The sequence below is a fragment of the Tamandua tetradactyla genome, chromosome 9 (genome assembly GCF_023851605.1).
Source record: "Tamandua tetradactyla isolate mTamTet1 chromosome 9, mTamTet1.pri, whole genome shotgun sequence".
NCBI classification, from domain to species: domain Eukaryota; kingdom Metazoa; phylum Chordata; class Mammalia; order Pilosa; family Myrmecophagidae; genus Tamandua; species Tamandua tetradactyla.
Window position 1 is genome coordinate 2113103 of NC_135335.1, and position 18143 is coordinate 2131245.

General features: G+C 67.0%; 2 protein-coding genes across 7 annotated transcripts; both read right to left on the reverse strand.

Moving 5' to 3' along the window:
- Positions 1–6826: 6826 nt before the first annotated feature.
- On the reverse strand, positions 6827–8001 carry INS (insulin). 2 transcript variants are annotated; one of them, XM_077115358.1, is made up of 3 exons: positions 7941–8001; positions 7640–7841; positions 6827–6995 (listed from the first exon to the last, which is right to left on the reverse strand). In XM_077115358.1, exons 2-3 carry the CDS (start codon positions 7824–7826, stop codon positions 6862–6864), a joined length of 321 nt encoding a protein of 106 aa, XP_076971473.1. In that variant the 5' UTR covers positions 7827–7841; positions 7941–8001; the 3' UTR covers positions 6827–6861. The 2 variants fall into 2 exon arrangements, with proteins under 2 accessions (XP_076971473.1, XP_076971472.1); XM_077115357.1 differs by having other exon boundaries at positions 6827–6998.
- Positions 8002–10062: 2061 nt separating this feature from the next.
- Positions 10063–17285, reverse strand: TH (tyrosine hydroxylase). Of its 5 annotated transcripts, XM_077114930.1 has the most exons (14): positions 17196–17285; positions 15615–15682; positions 15049–15280; positions 14341–14515; positions 14040–14128; positions 13817–13884; positions 13466–13516; positions 13149–13294; positions 12510–12645; positions 12147–12216; positions 11490–11546; positions 11313–11408; positions 10997–11130; positions 10063–10469 (listed from the first exon to the last, which is right to left on the reverse strand). In XM_077114930.1, the coding sequence occupies exons 1-14, from the start codon at positions 17283–17285 to the stop codon at positions 10310–10312; spliced, it is 1572 nt and encodes a 523-aa protein (XP_076971045.1). In that variant the 3' UTR covers positions 10063–10309. The 5 variants fall into 5 exon arrangements, with proteins under 5 accessions (XP_076971045.1, XP_076971047.1, XP_076971046.1 ...); XM_077114932.1 differs by lacking the exon at positions 15615–15682 and having other exon boundaries at positions 15049–15270; XM_077114931.1 differs by lacking the exon at positions 15615–15682 and having other exon boundaries at positions 15049–15274; positions 17188–17285.
- Between the last annotated feature and the right edge of the window lie 858 nt (positions 17286–18143).

Sequence of the window (18143 nt, forward strand, 5' to 3'; positions counted from 1 at the left end):
ACCCATCCTCTGTGCGTTTATGGGGATTTCGCTCCAGCTGTGGCCTGCCATCTCACCTGCTCCCCATCTCAGCCTGCTGACCGGCCTGTGCTTGGATTTAATTCTCCCCCCTCCATTTGTCTCTCAAGCCCTCCCATCCTTGGCTGGAGGTATAGTGTCCAGTAGACAGAGCTGGCCTTTCAGACAGGGGGAGAGTCGGACTCGAGGGGAATTAAAATTCGGTGGGGATGTCCTAAGAACAGGACACCACATTCCCGGGAGGGAGGCACAGAAGGGACGCAGAGATGCCAGTGGTCCAGAGTGAGTCCCAGGGCACATACAGGCGACTTGGGGCTGGGGTGCAATTCTTGGCACAAAGCAGCTTCAGAGCTTTGGGGGTCTCTGTGGCTGGAGGCTTCACAGGTGAACACTACCCCTCCCCTCAGTGTCTGCCCCCCACCCCCTGGTGTCTGCTGCCTGGGTGCTGCCAGGGGAGACTCAGCTGGGACTGCTGCACTAGAGGAGAGGCTAAGGAGGGTGAGGGGCTCGCCCCAAGCCAGACGAGGGGGTGCCTTCTGGAGTCCCACCAAAGGGGCATCTCCAGATTGGCCAGTTACGTGGCCAAAGGGGTGCAGCCTGAAGCCCACATATCAGAATCCTGGAAGTGGGGGTACCCCCCACCCCCAGAACAGGGTGCCTTGGGTCTGAGCTCTGCCCTACACTGGACTCACATCTCTGGCTTGGCCCAAAGGGTTCACTCCACTCAAGAGTTACTTTATTTTACCAAAATCTCAGCCCAGGGTGTTTAAACCAGGGGAGGAGAGCAGGGGGTGGAGGTCGCATGGGGGACCGGCCAAGCTATGGCGCCACCAAGGCAGGGCCGGAGACATTGGGGGTTGGTGGGTAGGGGCGTGAGGGCTGCGCCCCTTGGCCCTGCATGCCTGAGGGGGTAGGGTCCTAGAGGTGAGACAGAGCTGGAGGAGAAACACAGAAAAGACACAGGTCAGGGGGCAGGGATGAGGCGCAGCTCACAGCAAGCCTCGCCTTGCCCCATGGGCTCCGGGGCCCCAGAGATGGCTGCTGGGCTGCAGGACTCCAGAAGTTTCTGCGCTCGGGCCACTCAGCTCTGCAGCTTTAGTGGTCTCATGCTGACACCTGGTGACCGTTTCTAGACTTACAGAGGCCGAGCCCAAAGATTTTAGGCCTTGCAACTTGGGGCATCTCATGGGAGTTTGGGGGGCCAGGCTGGGTATTTCCCTCTCCAGGGAAAGAGGAGCCCCCTCTGTGGTGTCGGGGCGCAGGTGGGCCCTGTACCTTTGTGCTGGAACCCAAGTTTCTTGTCTGCCCCCATGAGCGCGTTCCAGACCTGGAGGGGGGCTAAGGGAATTTCTCCTTTTGGGGGTTCACCCACCCTGGGGTGCGTGGCGTCGGCAGGGACAGTGCCAAGGGTAGGCTGCTGAAGCATCGTTTTGCTGGGAGAATTACAGGGCGCGCTATTATTTCGCATTAAAATAAAGTCAGGTATATTCCCGAGGGGTCCTGGTGAGAACGTTGGGGCCCCAATGGCAGCAGGGTCCTGGGGTACACATGGGGTGCCCCCCACTTCATTCTCCTGGCCCCCTGGCCCCTCGCTGTATCCTGCAAGGGCGCCGGGCTTCCCAAACCTGGCCTGAGCCTGACATCTCGTGGCCACGTGAGAGAATCACAGCCGCAGCCACGCACAGAGACTCACACTCCTAGAAACCAATTGTCGTTGAGAGAAAAGGGGGACGCAATCCCGAACCCCCAACCCCAACGCCCTACGTTTGTCCTCCCTGAGAACGTGGATCATCTGGGCCTGCCTGGGCCGTGGGCGAGGACCCCGACCCCTGGGATGGCGTAAAACCTCCGACACAGGCTGCAGGGTCTTAGCGGGGGTCCCAGTGGGCTAGAGGGGCTGGCCTGTACCCCTCGGGCGGCTGTGCTTTCAGACAGGGGAGAGGAACGGGGAGCAGGGCCTGGGGGACCCATCCGTCGCTGGCCGCCCGCCCTTGGGCTCCTCTCGGACGCCGCAGGTTGCTGTGAGCTTCCAGTACACGATGCCCACAGCAGGGAGGACATTCTGTGGGTAGCCGCTTGATGAGGTCCTTTCTTGGGCTCTTCTGGGTTTGTAGCCCCGGGGCCGTTGGCGCCAGCATGCTCCTTTCCGGGACCAAATGCAAACAAGGTCTAGAACCTTGCAGCTGACCTCCGACCCTCCAGCCTGGGGGTCACCCTGGACTCCGCCTGGTCCCCTTCCCACAAGACACACTGGTTTTGCTGCTGGGGGAGCTGGGGGAGCGTGGCATGTCTGAGACCCGCGCCCAGGGCAGCAGAATTGGACAAGCCACCTGCCGGCTTCGCTCCTGGGGGTGCCTTCCCCCACCCAGGCAGGCACCCCAGCCTGCGGAACCTTAGGACTTGGGGTCTTGGGGCATTAGTTCCCACATGCTGCCTGCGGTGGGTCATTGCCGTGGGCTGCATGGGCAGCACAGAGCTGGAAGGGGCAGCTCTGGGGCCATTTCCAGGCCTTAATTCTCATCCCTGTCCCTGCTAACTAGGAAGACCCAAATCCCCTCGAGACAGGAGGCTGGTCTGGGGGCTGACGATGCCTGGTGCAAAGCCACCAAGGGAGCTGCGGGAGCTACCGGGGAAGGAGCCTGCTGGGTCTCCACGGCCACAGGCTCCCCACCCAGCTGCCACAGTAGGGGCTCCTTTGAGCCCTTTCTAACTGAGGTCCAGAGAGAGCAAGCAACTTTCCCTAGGGCACACAGCCTCCAGCAGCCAAACGAGGACCCACACAGGCCTCCTGGGCTCCTGAACTCACTCCCTTGTGCCCTGCACTGGCCCCCGAGTGGACACCCCAGCTGGCCCTGGGGGAGCCAGTGTGTATGAGGAGGTGAGGGCCTGTGGTCTCACAACACCCACAAGGATCCATCAAGTCCTTCAAAGCGCGGCTGCTCCTTCCTCCCTCACTGATAGGCACTGCCAGGGCTGGCCAATGCTCCACGCACAGAAGGGGCCAAGGTTCCCAGCTCCAGTGGGAGAGTGGGGCAACACGGAGCAAAGGACACCTCCTCTAGGAAGCACCCCTTGCCTGCCCGTTCCTGTCTCCTCTGCTTGCCCTGGGCTCTGATTGTGCAGCCTTGTAACCGCCGAGAGCCTCAGCTGGAGCTGTGGGCAGGGGTAGGGTCCTGGGGGGGGGGGCAATGCCCCCTCCTGTTTCTCTGCCAGCTCTTTCCCCAGCCTGGAACCTGGGCTTCCGCCCCCTTCTTGTGCACAGCTGGGCCTGGGGTAGGGGAGCACCTTCCAGAAAGCCTGCTTCCACTTGCTGCCCGTCCGCCTTAGGGGGATCCCCATTGCACAGGACAAGCACCCCAGCCCTTCAGAAGGCGCCCATGAAAGCAAGATGCCAGGCCAGAGCTGAGGGTCTTAGAGCCGTCGGTCCCTGCCCCAGGAGCCGCCCCATGGCCTCCGACCCCGACAGGCTGCGGCCGCAGCCACGGCACCTCGCCTCGTTTCTCAGATATAGAGACTCGGGCTCAGAGAGGGTGCGGGACGGTGGTAAGGTCACACAGCGGGTCGGGGTAGGGGGCTGGGGATGCAGGAGAGGGGACGGGAGTGAGACTGGACTTGCAAGAAGAAAAGATTCAGCGTGAATGGCACAAAACTGCAGGGCTGCCACGGGCTGCAGGCTGTTTTCCAAAAACACAGATGGGCTGGGAGGGGTGCTGGGGGCCCTGCTTGGAGGGCCCGGCTGCAAAGGGTCAGGGAAGGGCCTTGGGGCTGGAGGCGGGCCAGGGTCTCCTCTCCGTGCAGACACTCCCTAAGGCAGGGGGCTGCAGATGGGGCGGCACTGGGGATAGGAGGGGGCTCAGGCTCACACGGGAGACATTCATGGGAGGTCAGGGACCCCAGGCATCTGCCTCTCTGAAGCAGCCTGGGCTGCTGAGATGAGGGGTGGCGGCTCGGCTCAGGGGTCAAACCCCTTCCTTTATGCTAAAAGCCTCGCACCCTCCGGAGTCCAGGGGAACAGGCCTCCAGCAGGAACTGGTCCCCCTGGGCGGCAGACCCAGGCCAAAACCAGCGGCTGCAGGGCCAGACGTGCTGCCAACAGTGAGACTTTGGTGCCATCTGCTGGTCACATGTGGGCATGGCCGCCCCCTGGGCAGATGCCTGTCAGGGCCCATTGGGCAGTGTCTTGGCCGGAGCTGGCCCTCACTCCGTCACCTGGAAGGACACACACCCGGGCTCCGCCAGGGAGCCCTTGCCTGGAAGCACGTGGGCCCGGGGCCTGGGGACTGGCCCCCTGTGGGCCTGCTTCTCAGCTGGGCAGCCAGGCAGCCTCAGCATCCCTGCATCGGCGTGGTGTGGCCCTCAGGATCCACTTGGGCCTGGGGAACAGTGCAGATGGTAAATATTTACCACTGATATGGCCACTGCTGACCCAAAAAGGCAAATAGTACCCAAGGGTGGCGGTGCCCATCCACCCAGGCCCAGGGCTTAGTGCACGCAGGGCAGGTGCAACCCGGGAGGTCTGCCTGGAGGCAGCTGCACCCACAGAACTGCCCAGTTCTGTGTGGGGGCACGTGCTTGGCGTCACGGAAGCCAATCGAGGGACAGACAGACATCCTGGCTCTGGGCCTCTGTGTTCCCCCAGGAGTGTGGGGGCAAGAGTGCCTCCCTCAACCTCCCCACAGAGCGGTGGGCAGAGCCAGGGAGTGTGCGGGGCTGGCTGACTGAACTCGGGAGATGGCGCCCAGGAGACCCTGGCCCTCCGGTCACAAGCCAGGGGCTGTCAGTCCCGCCACATCCGTGGGCCCAGCGGTGACCATTGACCCCCTGCTTCCCCCAGGCTGGGCGCTCAGACGTGCCTCAGCACCCCGTGTCAGCGCCAGCTGGGCCGCCCCCGCCTGCCCCATGGGCAGGTGACACCCAGGTGCCAAGGGGCAGCGAGGTCTGAGGGCAGGGCCTGTTCTTCCGATTCCCAGAAGGGGCGGAGCAGGGCACGGCCGGGGGCGGGAGCCAAGGTCTGTGGGCTGGTGGGGGCCTGGGGGCTACTCACGGCCCACCAGTTTCAGCTGCCAGCCTTGTCACCCCGTCTCCGCTCTCTTTCCTCTCTTGGGGCGCGGCTCTGCCACCCATGGGCTCCTGGGGCCTCCCACCTGCCACCCACTCCCCAGGAGACCTTGGCAGCCACTTCTGTCCACCCCTGTGCCCTCCGCGTGGCAGGGGGGAGGCACACCACTCCCCAGTCCCTTACCTCCCCACTGGAGGCTCTCTGTAGCACTTTCTGAGACACGCGGTAATGGGGGCCTGGGGGTGGGCAAGGGGCGGGCAGGGGGCGGGCAAGGCCCCGAAGAGGGTCCCGGGACCCCAGCCCTGCCCAGGCAGGGAGGGGCAAGCAGCCCCGGCTGGGTCTCATAAGTGGGCAGTTCTCCCAGCTTCTGCGGGTGTGATACCCCCTCCCTGACCCCCCACGCCAGAGACCCCAGCTGACGGGGGCCGCCCAGAGAGCTCTCCACACCTGCGATGGGCCCCAGAGGCCTGCAGCTCCCTTTGCATCCCCCACTCGCATCCCCTGTGCTGGGAGCCTTGGGGTCCCCAGGAGAGGAGCCACAAGGGCCAGCCCTGCCCAGGCCTGAGGCACAGTGCCAGCTCCCGGGGGGACAAGGCCCCGCCGCCCACCTGCTCATCTCCTACATACCTCAACCCGTGAGGGACGCGCGGCCCCACGTGCCGTCTGGGTGCTCCAGGGCAGTCTGCAGGTCCTGGCCGCCTCCTCCCTCCTCCTCTGGGTTCAGCGTCCAGCGTCCACCCTCCGCCCGCCGGCCCATCCCTGACCCTCACCCGAGGGCGGGGCCTGCTCGGGTCCCTGGCACCTCCCAGGAGTGGGGGCGCTCTGTGAGGGCGCCCCGTCCTGTGTGCGGCCGCCGGGGCCAGGTGCCGGCCGGGCCGAGCTGTCAACAGTGCTGGGCCTAAGTGGCGGACGTGACAGGTGGCCTGGGGCAGGCAGGTCTTCCGCTGCCCTCCCACGCCATGGCTGGTCCAGGCAGCCCCCCCCAAGCTCATGCACCCTGCTGGCTGGGGGCTGGGGTAGGCGGCCACATGCCCAGGTGATACTGCTGCAGCCAGGACCCCTGGGGCAGGCCCATCAGCAAAAGGGGTTAGCAAAACTGGGTCCCTAGAGCTGGACGGACTGAAGGTGCCGCCCCTGGAGAGAGGGCTCCCCGGCCCTCGTCAGCTCCGGTTCTCAGGGGCCTCTCGGCCAGAAGGGCTCCCAACTGCACCACAGGCCTCGGCTCAGGTAGGTTGGGGGCCTTTTCCTTTGGCTCATAGGGGTCCACTGGCCTCTCCCGGGTCCTCCAGGGTCCCTTGGGTCTCAGGCTGGGTCTGAGCTGGGGACTGTCACTGTCCCGGCCCCCCTAGAGCTGGGGACAGCAGCCCTGCACGAAGCCTGGCACTCGGCAGCTCTCAGCCCCCTTCCCAGCCCCGCCCCCACTGGGCGGGAGACCCGCCCCCAGCCCAGCCTCCACCCTCCTCCAGGGAGGTGGTCTCCACTAGCCCTCAAAATAGAACCTGGGTGGGCCGGGGGGCGAGAAAGTCCCGGAATGTCCCCATCTCTTTCCTGGAAACCCCTCCGGGGAGCCCAAGGCCACACCGGGGCCTTTCTCCATCCAGGCAGCTCAGTGAGTGGGGGGCGGCTCGGAGGCATCTCGGGCAGGGCCCGTGGGAGCTGCACAGCCCAGCAGGCATGGAAGGCCCACCCCCACCCCCAGCCCCGACGCCCCGACGCCCCGACGCCCCACACACAGACGACACGGCCAGGGCTGGTTCAGGGACTTTATTGGGAGGCGGGCGGCTCTAGTTGCAGTAGTTCTCCAGCTGGTAGAGGGAGCAGATGCTGGTGCAGCATTGCTCCACGATGCCCCGCTCCTGCCTGGGGGTGCCCGGGAGGAGAGCCTGCAGGCCCCCTGACTCCAGCGAGGCCGCGCCCACTGCTGAGGGACAGACAGACAGTCAGGGAGGTGCCAACACGGCCTGGGGAGTGTCCCCGGGGAGCCCCTGACACTCGGCCCCCTGCCGCGCTGGTGCAGAGATGGGGGGTGCTGCCTCCACGTGTGGACCCCAAAACCAGCACACCTGCCACCTCCCCTCCCCTGCTGCCCCGGGGAAATGCTGCAGCCAGGAAGAGAGGCAGGTGCCAACCTGGGGCCTCTGCTCCCACTGGCCACCAGCTGCCCCCTGGGTGAGAGAAGGTGTCAACGCCCCCATGTCACCCCGAGACAGGCAGCCAGCCCAGCCCGTGGTTTCCTTGAACGGCCCCTACCCCAAAGCCGCCTCATCATGGGGGGATTTGAGCAGGACGAGGCTGGGCAGGGGGCAGAGGGCTGCGGGGGAACTCACCTCCACATGTATCCTTGGCCTTGGCACCCCGGCATAGCTGCCCTCGCCCCTAGGTTCCCTGACTCAGCCCCAGGGGCTGCCACTCGGAGGCATGACTGAGGGAACCTCACGTCCCTTCTCTGAATCTGCCCAGAGCCCCGGGGCCAGCCCCCGCCCACCCCTGCCCCGCACCCTGGGCCCAGTCCCCACCCGCTCCCGCCCCCCACCTGACCAGCCCCCGCCCACCCCGGCTCACCTGGCGGCTCCGGGGCCTCGCGGCGGGCCTTGGGTGAATAGAAGAAGCCGCGCTCCCGGCACACCAGGTAGAGCGCCTCCACCAGGTGGGAGCCGCACAGGTGCTGGTTGACGAAGGCGGCTGCGGGGGCGGGCGCCCAGAGGGCCAGCAGGCTCAGCAGGGGCAGGAGACGCGTCCACAGGCCCATGGCACCGGCGGTGACCTGGGGACGGTGAGGCTGAGGCCGGTGGCCAGGACCCCTGCCCACCCCGAGGCCCCCGGCCGGGCACCCAGCTGCTCCCAGCCCCCGGCGCAGACCCACCTGCTCGCTGACCACTGCGGAGGTAGCTGGTCCCGGACGGCTGGGGCCACGGGGCCCTGCTGGTTTTATAGACTGGCCGGTCCCCCAGCCCCTGCCCCCCGCTCCTTGGGGCACCTGGGGGGGGGGTGTCGCCAGATGGCCGGGGGCTGAGGCTGCAGTTTCTGGCTCATTTCCCCAGGGCTGGGTCTCGCAGGTGGTCAGCACCTCTCGGCCCAGGAGGGTCATTAGCACCTTAACGAGGGGCAGGATGACGGGAGCTGTTCCTGCTCCCAGCTGGGGGCCCCCGCCCGGCCCCCCACCCCTCGCTGCTTTCCACATTAGTCCCGAGAGCCAGGCAGGAAGGGGGAGTGGGGGCAGCCCGGGGTGGCACACACCTCTGCCCCAGGACCTGTCAGAGGCCACGGGGACATGAAGTGGCCATCTCCCCGTCCCCGCGTGCCCCTGCATGTCAGCCCCCGCCCTGCAACCCCTGGGTGGTGGGGTGAGGGCAGAGCTGGGGACAAGAAGCCACGGGGCTCCAGCCGGCTGTCCAGTCTCTCAGCCCCAGTTCCTCAGCTTTACAGTGGAGACAGCAGGTCCCTCTGCACAGCAGCCCCCCGGGCAGTCCCCGCCCCTCCCCCATGGGCCCACCCGTCCCCAGGTGCTGATCCCCTTCCCTGGCCCTGGCCACCCCTTGGGGTCTCCCGGGATGAGTTCCTGCGGTCTACTCCCATGGGGGATGGTCAGGGTTTCACACCCTCCCCTTCCGCCTCTGACCCCTCTCTGGCCACCAGAGTCGGGATCTGAAAGTTCCAGCTGGCTCCAAGCCCAGCTGTGCTCCAGGTGGGGCAGTCCTGGCTAAGGACAGGGCTGAGCCCTGCCCCTCCTGCTCTCACCTGAGACCCAGGGAGCGCGAGGAGTTTTGGGGGCATCATGTGCCTTCCCCGCCCCCGTCCCTGCTGCCTCTGCCTCGGCTCTAATCCCCCCACCCCAGCCACTTGTCAGGGCCCCGCTCCAGGTCCTCCTGGCTGCTCCTTGGAGCTGTGTGATCTTGGGGGGCTGGACCTCAGGATCTCCCCGCTGTAGGCTCTAGAGAGGGTGGGTGCCAGCCCCTCCAGGTCTGCTGGGGTGCAGGAATGCAGGGCCACACCTGCTATGGGCCCTCGGTGCTTCCTGGAGTGGGGTGGGCAGGGGACCACTTAGGAAGGCGGGAGCCAAGGGGAACGTCTGGCGGGAAGGTAACAGGCCAGACCTTCGGGGCTTCCCCAGGGTCTCAGCAGGGACTCTCAGCCCTTCAGAAATGGCTCCAGGTAGTTCTCATAGGCTGAAAGGACAATGGTCCTGGACTGCTAGGCATAGACAAAGGACAGGGGCTAGCAAGACAGATTACCATGAAGGTCTGCTAGGAAGGAATATGAAAGTGGGGTTTTGATGGATGAGTAGGAGTTTGCCAGGACAGACATCCCAAGAGCTTAGAGCCAGACATGCCAGGAAAGGCTGGAGAGGGTGAGCAGGGCCATGAAGCTGGCATCCACTCCACCCTGTAGGCCGCGGAGGTGAGGCACCTCTGAGGAGGCCAGAAGCTGCTCCTTCCAAAGGCAGAGGGACCAGAGGCCAGATGGGAGGGGTGGGTGCCCAGCCTCTTGCTCAGCCCATTGTCCAGGCCCCCCGCCTTGCTGGGGAGACTGAGGCTGACGAGGTCCCTTGGGAGCCAGGCAGCTCTCTCCCTTCAGGACACATTTGGGGGTACACCTGGAGTCCCCTCTTGGCCCCTGGGCCTGCTGCAAAGATCAGGAACCCTCTGGGTGAAGGGGCAGCTGTGCCCACCGTCCATTCCTCCAGCTCTTCCCTTAAGGGCTGGCCAACTGGAGCCTCGACCCCACTGAGGCCTAAGGGACTCTCCTCCCCTGCCTCCTTTAGGTCAGCCAGTCCCCACGTCCATGCTGCGGCCCCCACAATGGCTGGGGAGCTGGTGAGTGTGAGCACACTAGGTCCTTTGGGGCGAGCAGAGTCCTACTGGGGTGCCGGCAGATTGGGGAGAGGCCACTGAGCAAGGCCGGGGACGGTGTGTGGGGGGGCGCCATGGGGCAGCTCCGCGGCCTGAGCCAGCAGACAGACAGACACGGAGGCAGGAGCCCTTGGGGCGTATCTTGCTTTTATTGAGAGTGAGCGGGGTGGCCCCGGCTCCCGGGTGGCTCGGCGGGCGCACAGCGGCCATCCCGGGGCCAGGGGCCAGGCGGCCAGCAGCAGGGACACATGAGCACACGCGTGCCTGGGACAGAGCTGAGAAGCGGGGTGGGGGGTGTCAGCGGGCCCCCGTGCAGCGGATGGGGGCGAGAGGCGGGGAAGGGCTGGAGCCCCCACGGGCCCGGGGCGGGCGCGGCCTGGCCCTAGCTGATGGCGCCCAGCGCATGGGTGAGTGCGTGGAGCTCGTCCTGGATGCCCTCCAGGGAGCGGTGGATGGCGCGGGGTGAGTCCAGCATCTCGATGGCCAGCGTGTAGGGGTCCAGCCTCACAGAGAAGGGGCGCTGGATGCGGGCAGCGTAGCTCCTGGGGGAGGGAGGGTAGTGGCCGCATCTCCACCCGTCTTCTGAGCCATCGGGACCTGAGGGTCCCCCCTGCCCGACCACCCCAACGCAGACAAGTAGGGAGACCGAGACCCACCCCCGCCAAGGGCTGGGTGAGGGGAGGCAGGGCAGGCCTGACCCACCCCCGTCCCCGCCCTCCCCAGGCCCCGCTCGGCCAGCCTTCCTTCTCTGGGAAGTGGTCCCTGGCTGCGTCCCCAAGCTTGTGTGTGGGAACCTCCAGGCCCCCCAGCACCCAAGGCGGGGCAGTGACGATGTGGGGGCTCACGTCTCACTCCTGGACCCCACTGCTTATCGTGCCCCCTCGAGGCAGCCGTAAGCCCCCGCTCCTACTCTGTGCCAAGCCCTGTTTCCCCTCCCAGCCGTTTGGGAGTCCTACTTGGGAGCTGGCTGCTGGGAGTGGCATGCTGCATGGGCGCCACTTGACTCATTTGTGAAATGGGGACCTGGACTTGGGGAGAGAAAGGGGACCGCGCCCACGGGGACCCCCACCTGAGCTTGTCCTTGGCGTCGCTGAAGCTCTCGGACACGAAGTACACGGACTGGTAGGTCTGGTCCTGGTAGGGCTGCACAGCTGCCACTTCCGGGTCAAACGGCCGGACCTCGGGCTCCGACGACAGGGCGTGCTGGGGGGACAGTCACCCCGGGCCCGAGGGTGAGACGCGGCGCCTGGGTCTGAGGTGACGCGGCGGCGGGCTCCGGGGGTGGGTACGACCTGACACCCCCAAACCCTGCAGCACAGGGCCCAGTCTCCCAGGCTCCTCGCGGGGCAGCCCGTCCCCAGGGCCCGCTGGGGCTGGGGTCTCACCAGGAGCTCCCCGTAGGAGGACAGCAGGCCGGCGCCATACGCCTTCACCTGGCCATTCTGCTTGCACAGCCCGAACTCCACCGTGAACCAGTACAGCTGGGAGGAGCCGCGAGTCAGCCTCGCTGTCCACTCAGCGTCCCCAGGACCAACCCCAGTCCTACCCCCAGGGGCACCCACCGTGGACAGCTTCTCGATTTCCTCGTCAGAAGCCCCCAGGGACGCCAGGCCGATGTCCTGCGGAGGGAGGGGGAGACTCAGCTGGTTCTTGCTTGGGGTCCAGAGTATAGGGGGCACTGGGGGTGTACACAGCCCATCTGGGGGTCTCCGAGGCCGCCAGGGCTGCTGTTCCACAGGCTTCCAGCAGGTGGCAGCACAGGCTGCGGAACCTGAGCCCTGAGCACCCCTGTTAGTCCCGCCAGGGCCCGCCAGAAACAATGTGTCCTGGTCACTTTTTAAAATTAATTAACTATTTTTTGTTGTTAATTTTTTAATTTAAGAAAACAACAATAAGCTTAGAACCACCAACAATGTGTATCTTAGTTAGCTTAACCATAGGCCAATTTAAATATTAAAGTATCCACATAATCATTGCAAAGCCTGTTCCGGGCAGTAAGTTTCAGAAAATGGTCTCCTCCGCCAGCGCAGAACTGCCTTCTGCTCCCACTGCAGGCTGCAGTCACCCCTAAAATACCCAGGGTCCACCCTGGGGTCCCTGGCTCCTTGGAGGGCTCAGGCCCAGTGGGGGTGCAGGCTCTGTCTTGCTGGCCTGTCCAACCATCCACTCCTGACCCTGGCTGCACGCTGGGGCTCCGGGCCGCGGCCGCGGGGGCTCACCTGGGAGAACTGGGCAAAGGTGCGGTCAGCCAGCATGGGCACGTGCCCCAGCAACTCGTGGCAGCAGTCCCTGGGGGCAGGGGACAAGCCGGGCTGGGGGGACACACCCACCCCCTGGGACCCCTCAAAGGGAGAGGAAGCCGGGCTGGGGACAGGCCTGACCCCATCCCTGTCTACTCCCTCCAGGAGGCTGCCCGGGGGTTAGTGGGGTGCAGCGGGATGGGGTGGGGGCGGGGCCCGCGGCTGGCAGGGCCCCCATGAGGGAGGCTGGGCACAGGGCTGGGATGACCGCTGGCTCATTCCCCTTTCTCCTTGGTGGGGGCGGGGCCCAACGGGTGGGCGTGGGGGGGCCGGCGCACTCACGGCTCAGGGGAGTGCATGGGCGAGGACGCGTGGCGGATGTACTGGGTGCACTGGAACACGCGGAAGGCCAGGCTGGCCAGGAAGTCGCGGGCGGACAGCAGTCCGGCCACCGGCCGCAGCTGGAAGCCCGTGCGCTCTGCAGGGTCCCACGGCGGGGGCAGGGGCGGGGTGGAGTCAGGGGTGGAGGGAAGGATCGGAGGGCAGGGTCGGGGCGGGGCGGAGGAGTCAGGGCGGGGGCGGGGGCGGGGGGGGCAGGAGGGCGGAGTCAGGGGTGGGGTGGAGTCAGGGGCGGGGGGGGGGGGAAGGATCGCAGGCAGGGTCGGGGGGAGGAGTCAAGAACCGGGAAGGCAGGGGCAGGGCAGGTGGGCGGGGTCAGGGGTGGGGGCGGGGGAAGGGACCGGGGCTAGGGGACTGAGTCAAGGCGGGGATGAGTCGGGGTGTGTGTGTGTGTGTGTGTGTGTCTGTGTGTGTCTGTGTGTGTGCGCGTGCAAGGACCGAAGGGGGCGGGGCAGAGTCGGGGCGGGGGCGGGGCAATATGGGCGTCGCCCGAGCGCCGGGGCGGGGGGGGGGGGGGGGGCTCCGGCCGTGCTGCCTGGCTCCCTCCCCCGTCCCCCGCCAGGACTGCCGCCCCGCGCGCACCCCGCAGGAAGCGGGACACGTCCTCCAGCTGGGGGATGCTGTCCTCCCGGTACCCGCTGCAGCGCTCCAGCATCTCCAGCGCCTCCAGGTGCTCGCGGCAGGCGTGGGTGCGGTATAGCCCCTTCAGGGTGGAGTAGACCTCCTGCCTGCGGGGCGGCACCTCAGGTCCCGCCAGGCCCCTCCCGCGCCCCCGCCCGCCCTGCCCCTCCGAGCGGCCCCTGCGCGGGGGTCTTCATTGACCTCCCGCACACTGGGAGGAGACCCCTGGGGCGTGGGCAGCGCGGGCAGTAGTCCCCCGGGCGGTCTCCGGACCTCACCAGGTGGCAATCTCCTGGGCCGTGTACTCCACGCGGGGAATCGGGTCGCCGCTGTGGACAGGGAGAGCGCTCAGCTGCCGCTTGGAGCGGGAGGGCAGTGCGCAGGGCAGACCCCACCCCCAGCTTTGGCTGCCGGGCTTTGGGGGCTGGGAACTTGCGAGCTGCTTCACCTCCCCGTGCCTCAGTTTCCCCGGAGGCACTCTTCCAAACCTCGCTGCCTGGGTGGAGCAGGACCCGCGGGGGTGGGCACAGGGACGCTTAAGGTGAGGATGCAGGTGAGGAAGGCAAGCCCCCTCTGTCCCCTCCCCTGCCCGGCGCCCTCGCCCAGGGCCGGCTGGGGTAGGCGCTTACTGCCGGAACTGGAAGGCAATCTCGGCGATCAGCTTTCTGCGCTGCCTGTACGCCTGGTCCGAGAAGCCCTGGCAGGGAGACGCACAGCCTGTCGCTGGGAGCCCGTCCTGCCAGTCCCAGTGCCCCACGGGCAGCAGACAGACCCGCCGGGACCCGTGCCCACCCCTGCTGGGTCTATGGGCACGCAGCTCAGGTCACCGGGCCAGGGGAGGGCCTAGCTCACCGGGTGGTCCAGGTCGAGGTCAGGGTCAAACTTGGTGACCAGGTGGTGACACCTGTCCAGCTCGGAAACTTTCCTCGGGAACCAGGGGACTTGGCAGAGGACAGAAAGAAGAGTGGGTTGCAAGCAGCAGAGTGACCCCTCTCCATCCTGGCCGTAGCCCGCCAACCCAGGCTTCCCAGGGAGGCAGAGGTGGGCTGGGGCAGCGGCAGGAAGGGAGGGCCAGAGGCTGGGAAGGGCGGGAGCCCGTGGGAGGCCGTCCCGCGAGGGCTGTGCCCTCCCCCAGGCGGAGAGCCTAGCGCACCCTTGTCCTCCCGGGCACCACGCACGTCCTCAGCCACGTGGCGCAGCGCGCCGAGCAGGGCGGCCAGGGCCGGGCCGGGCACCTCACAGCGCACGAAGTACTCCAGGTGGGGGCCCCCCGCCCGCGGGCGCTGCGCAGGCCGCGTCTCCAGGTGGTGAATGTGAGCTTCGAATGTCTTGGGGTGCGACAGGGGGAGGGGGTCGGGGAGACGGGGCAGACAGAGACGGAGGGACAGAGGGAGAGGAACACAGGAAGGAGAGAGAGGGAGAGAGGGAAAGAGAGGAGGGGGAGAGAGGAGGAGGAGGAGGGGAAGGAGAGACGGAGGGAGGGGGAGGGGGAGAGGAGTGAGGCAGCGTGCCGGGAGTGGAGAGGCCGTGGGTTCCGCGTCCCCCCAGGTCTGTGGACTCAGCGGAGGGCGGGGGGCTGGGTTGTCCTGGGAACTGGGTTTTGTCCGGCTTGTTTGGGGCCCCTGACCCACTTTCTCGGGGGTGCCCGTTTGTGCCCCAGGTCAGCTCCCAGACGCCCCGAGGGTCCGCGGCCGACGGCCACTACGTCACCCAGCACGGGGTCTCCCTCGCCGCAGCCCGGAGCCCACCCTGATGGCAGCTGCTGACTGGCTGGTCCTGTACCCTCCGGCCCAGGGTGGCCCGAGCGGCTGTGCCATCCGCTGTCACTCACACGGAGGGCACGGGCCACGCAGGGCCTCACCTCGAAGACCTTCACGGCGCGGGACAAGGCGGAGGGCTTGGAGCCCCGCAGGGAGAAGAGCAGGTTCAGCGTGGCCCGCCCGTCCTTCTCCTCTGCGGCCACCGCCTCCAGGGGGTCCCTGGGCTGCTCCGCCGCCGCCGCCGCCGCCGCTGCGGCCGCTGCCTCCCGCTCCTTGCGCGCGTCCTCTATGAGGCTCTGCCGCCGCCCGATGAAGCGCGGGGACTGCGGGGAGAGGGCGCAGCGGCCGTGCCCACCCCGCCCCCTCTGCTCCCCACACCACGCTGCTCAGACGCCGTGCCATCCCGCGGGGGGGCCCCGGCTCTCATTATTTAGCGCCTCCTGTGTACCCAGAGGGACCAGGGCCAGCCAGGCCTCGCCTCCGCGGCAGAGGCTGCACTTGGCTTTCTCGCCAGCCTTGCGCAGCCATTACCAGCAGGGCGGGGAAGACGCTGGGAGCCCTGGTGTTGGGGGCTGTGGGGGAAGGAACAGCCAGGGAAGGTGCTGGAAGCTATGGGGGGGGGTTGGAGGTAGGGCCAGGAAAGGCACTAGAAGGTGGGGGTGTGGAAGGAGAGAGGGCGAGGGAAGGTGCTGGAAGCCCTGGTTGGGGGGTGTGGAGAGAGGGCCAGGGAAGGTGCTGGAAGACGTGGCAGTAGGGGTGCTGCGGGGCTGCTTCCAGCCAGGTGCGGCCCCTGGATCTGACCACCCACTCGCCCAAGTCTTGGGCAGGGGACAGGAAGAGGGAGGTTCAGGTGCTCTTTGCCCCCACCCTGGCCTCTAAGGCAGCCACCGCTGGGAGCCCTGGGCTGGGGGGACTGGTCAGCAGCAGGGCATCTCCTGGCCGGCGCTGGGTGCACAGAATGCAGCCCTGCCCCAGACCCAGATGGATAGCGACCTTCCTGCCCAGTGCTGGGGCCGGTAGGGGGGCACTTCCCCACTTCCGCGGTCAGGGGTCAGTGGGACAGCCTCAGCCCTCGGGACGCGGACGAGCCCTCAGGCTGTTTCTCACCTTGGAGACCCTTCCCCAGTAGAAACACTTGTCCTCCTTGCCTTGCCCCCCTCATAACCCTTCCTGCAGCCACCCTCTGGGGCTGCCCGTCGCCCTCTGCCTCCCCAGCAAACCTCCGCTGAGCTGCCTCCGCAGAGAGTCCACCCCCCGACCCAGGCCTGGGCTGGAGGTGCCTGGGCCCTGGCCTGGAGCTGAGTTTCCAGGGCGGCACTGGACTGGGGGTACAGGGCTGAACAGCTGCTCTCTAAGCCCCTCCCAGAGCCCTGGCCCCACCGTGAGGACCCCAACGCCAGCCGGGGACAGGCTGAGAGCTGAGCAGAGGCCATGGCTCCCTGGGGGTGGGGGGGGGAGGGGAAGCGGCATCTCACTGGAGACCTGGGGGCAAGTGGGGGGATAGCACCCCAGCTGGGCTCCCGAGAAGATGCGTGGAATTGAATTCTGTAGCACATGCCACATTTTTCTTCAGGGTCTGTAAGCGAGCCCTGAGACGCACTGCCGCCTTCTGGACTGAGAAGGCTCCAGAGCTCTAGTCTCACCAGGGGTGGAGAGGGCAGCGGGTCTGCCCAGTGCAGACCCTGGACTTGGGGGCTTCCAGGTGCCAGGCTGGCCCTTCAGAGCCCCCAGGTGGCAGTGAGACCCAGGGTGCTGGGCACAAGAGAGGGAATTCAAGTCCAGCGAGAGCTTTTTGCTCCTGGGGCCTCGTGCATGCATGCGAGCACAGTGTGCCTGGAGGATGAATGAATGAATGAATGAACAAATGAAAGGATCGCCCTTGGGCTCAGGTGAGGCACCCCCTGTCAAACTGGTCTCACCCCTGTGCACCTAGCACCCCCCATCAGCTGCTGCCAAGGCCTGGGAGGGCGTAAGGTGCCCCCTCCACAAGCTGGGGAGTCCGTGGGGGGCGGGAGGTCCCAGGCTGCTCTCTCCCAGCCCACCTAGGGGAGGGTCTGCTCCCTCCCACGTTCAAAACGAGACTGGACTTCTCTGGAGCCGCCCCAAGCCCCCCGGGGTCAGGCCTCGCGGGAAGGGCGTGGGGTCCAGCGCACACAGGCTGGCAGCACCTGGCTGGCGGACATCCGGAGGCAGGATGGGGTGCCGGCCCCCCGAGTCGGCCGCCCCGGCTTCTTGGGCGCCCTCTTACCATGACAGCCTCGGCCTGCCTGGCGTCCAGCTCGGACACGGCCCTGCGGAAGCCCTTGGCCTGGGGCGCGGCGGCGCTGGGGGTGGGCATGACGCGCGCAGTCCGGTCCGTGGTTCGGCTCCCAGCCCCTGCCGGCTGGCCTCTTATACGCCGAGCTGACGTCAAAGCCCCCCAGGGCCCCTCCGCCTCCTCCCCCGACACCCCCACCCCGCCTGGCCCTCCCCCTGCCTGCCGCGCCGAGGGAGGCGGGGGCGGCGCGGAAGCGGGAGCCCATTACATCTAATTGCCTCCTTGTCGCAGACGCCGGGCAGGCTCGGCCCCAGCCCTGTCCCCTGGGTTGTCCTTCCCTCCGGCGGGTGCGGCGGGGACAGGGCTTCGTGCACGCTGGGCAGGGGGCTGGGGCCCGCTGGGGGTAGCCAGCAGATTCCCAGGGGGTGTCCTTCTGAGCTCCCCCCACCCCCAAGGGTGTCAGCAAACCCCTGACCTCCTGCGGCCCAGGCCAAGGCTAGTTCTTCCAGAAGGTTCTTCCCTGCCCAGGATTTCCCGCAGGGTCCCGCCGTGGACTGTGTCCGGATTGGGGTCAGAAGACAGTATCGGCACTTTGCCTGGTGCCCAGCACGTCCAGCAGGCTGCAGAAAGTTCCAGGCCCTCATGGAGCAGGACGCCGGGAAGGATGGACTTTAGAGTCCCCCGCATGGCTCCTGGAAGGCCTGTCCTTCTCCCCCGCCTGCCCAGACCTTCATCAAAGGCCCTCGGACCACGTCTCCTGGGCCCCCCACTGGTATGCCCCCCACCTGTTTCCCGCTTCTTCAGCCAGGTCCACCCCCCACCTCCCCGGCTGGCCAGGTGGGGCTTCACTCGGGGGTGCGGCCACCCCAACCAGAGGAGGGCAGGGAGGCGAGACCCCCCGGGAGTCTAACACCATCCTGCTGCTCCCCTCTCGGCATG

What these genes read in the sequence shown, in the direction of transcription:
- TH (XM_077114930.1), bottom strand. Translation starts at nt 17,285, where the DNA reads ATGCCCACCCCCAGCGCCGCCGCGCCCCAGGCCAAGGGCTTCCGCAGG. An exon ending in GCCCAGGAGATTGCCACCTG is followed by an intron (nt 13,295 to 13,465) that starts GTGAGGTCCGGA and finishes GCCGCCCCGCAG; the next exon opens with GCAGGAGGTCTACTCCACCC. An exon ending in GACGCCAAGGACAAGCTCAG is followed by an intron (nt 10,470 to 10,996) that starts GTGGGGGTCCCC and finishes TCCCTCCCCCAG; the next exon opens with GAGCTACGCTGCCCGCATCC.
- INS (XM_077115357.1), bottom strand. Translation starts at nt 7,826, where the DNA reads ATGGGCCTGTGGACGCGTCTCCTGCCCCTGCTGAGCCTGCTGGCCCTC. An exon ending in CGAGGCCCCGGAGCCGCCAG is followed by an intron (nt 6,999 to 7,639) that starts GTGAGCCGGGGT and finishes TCTGTCCCTCAG; the next exon opens with CAGTGGGCGCGGCCTCGCTG.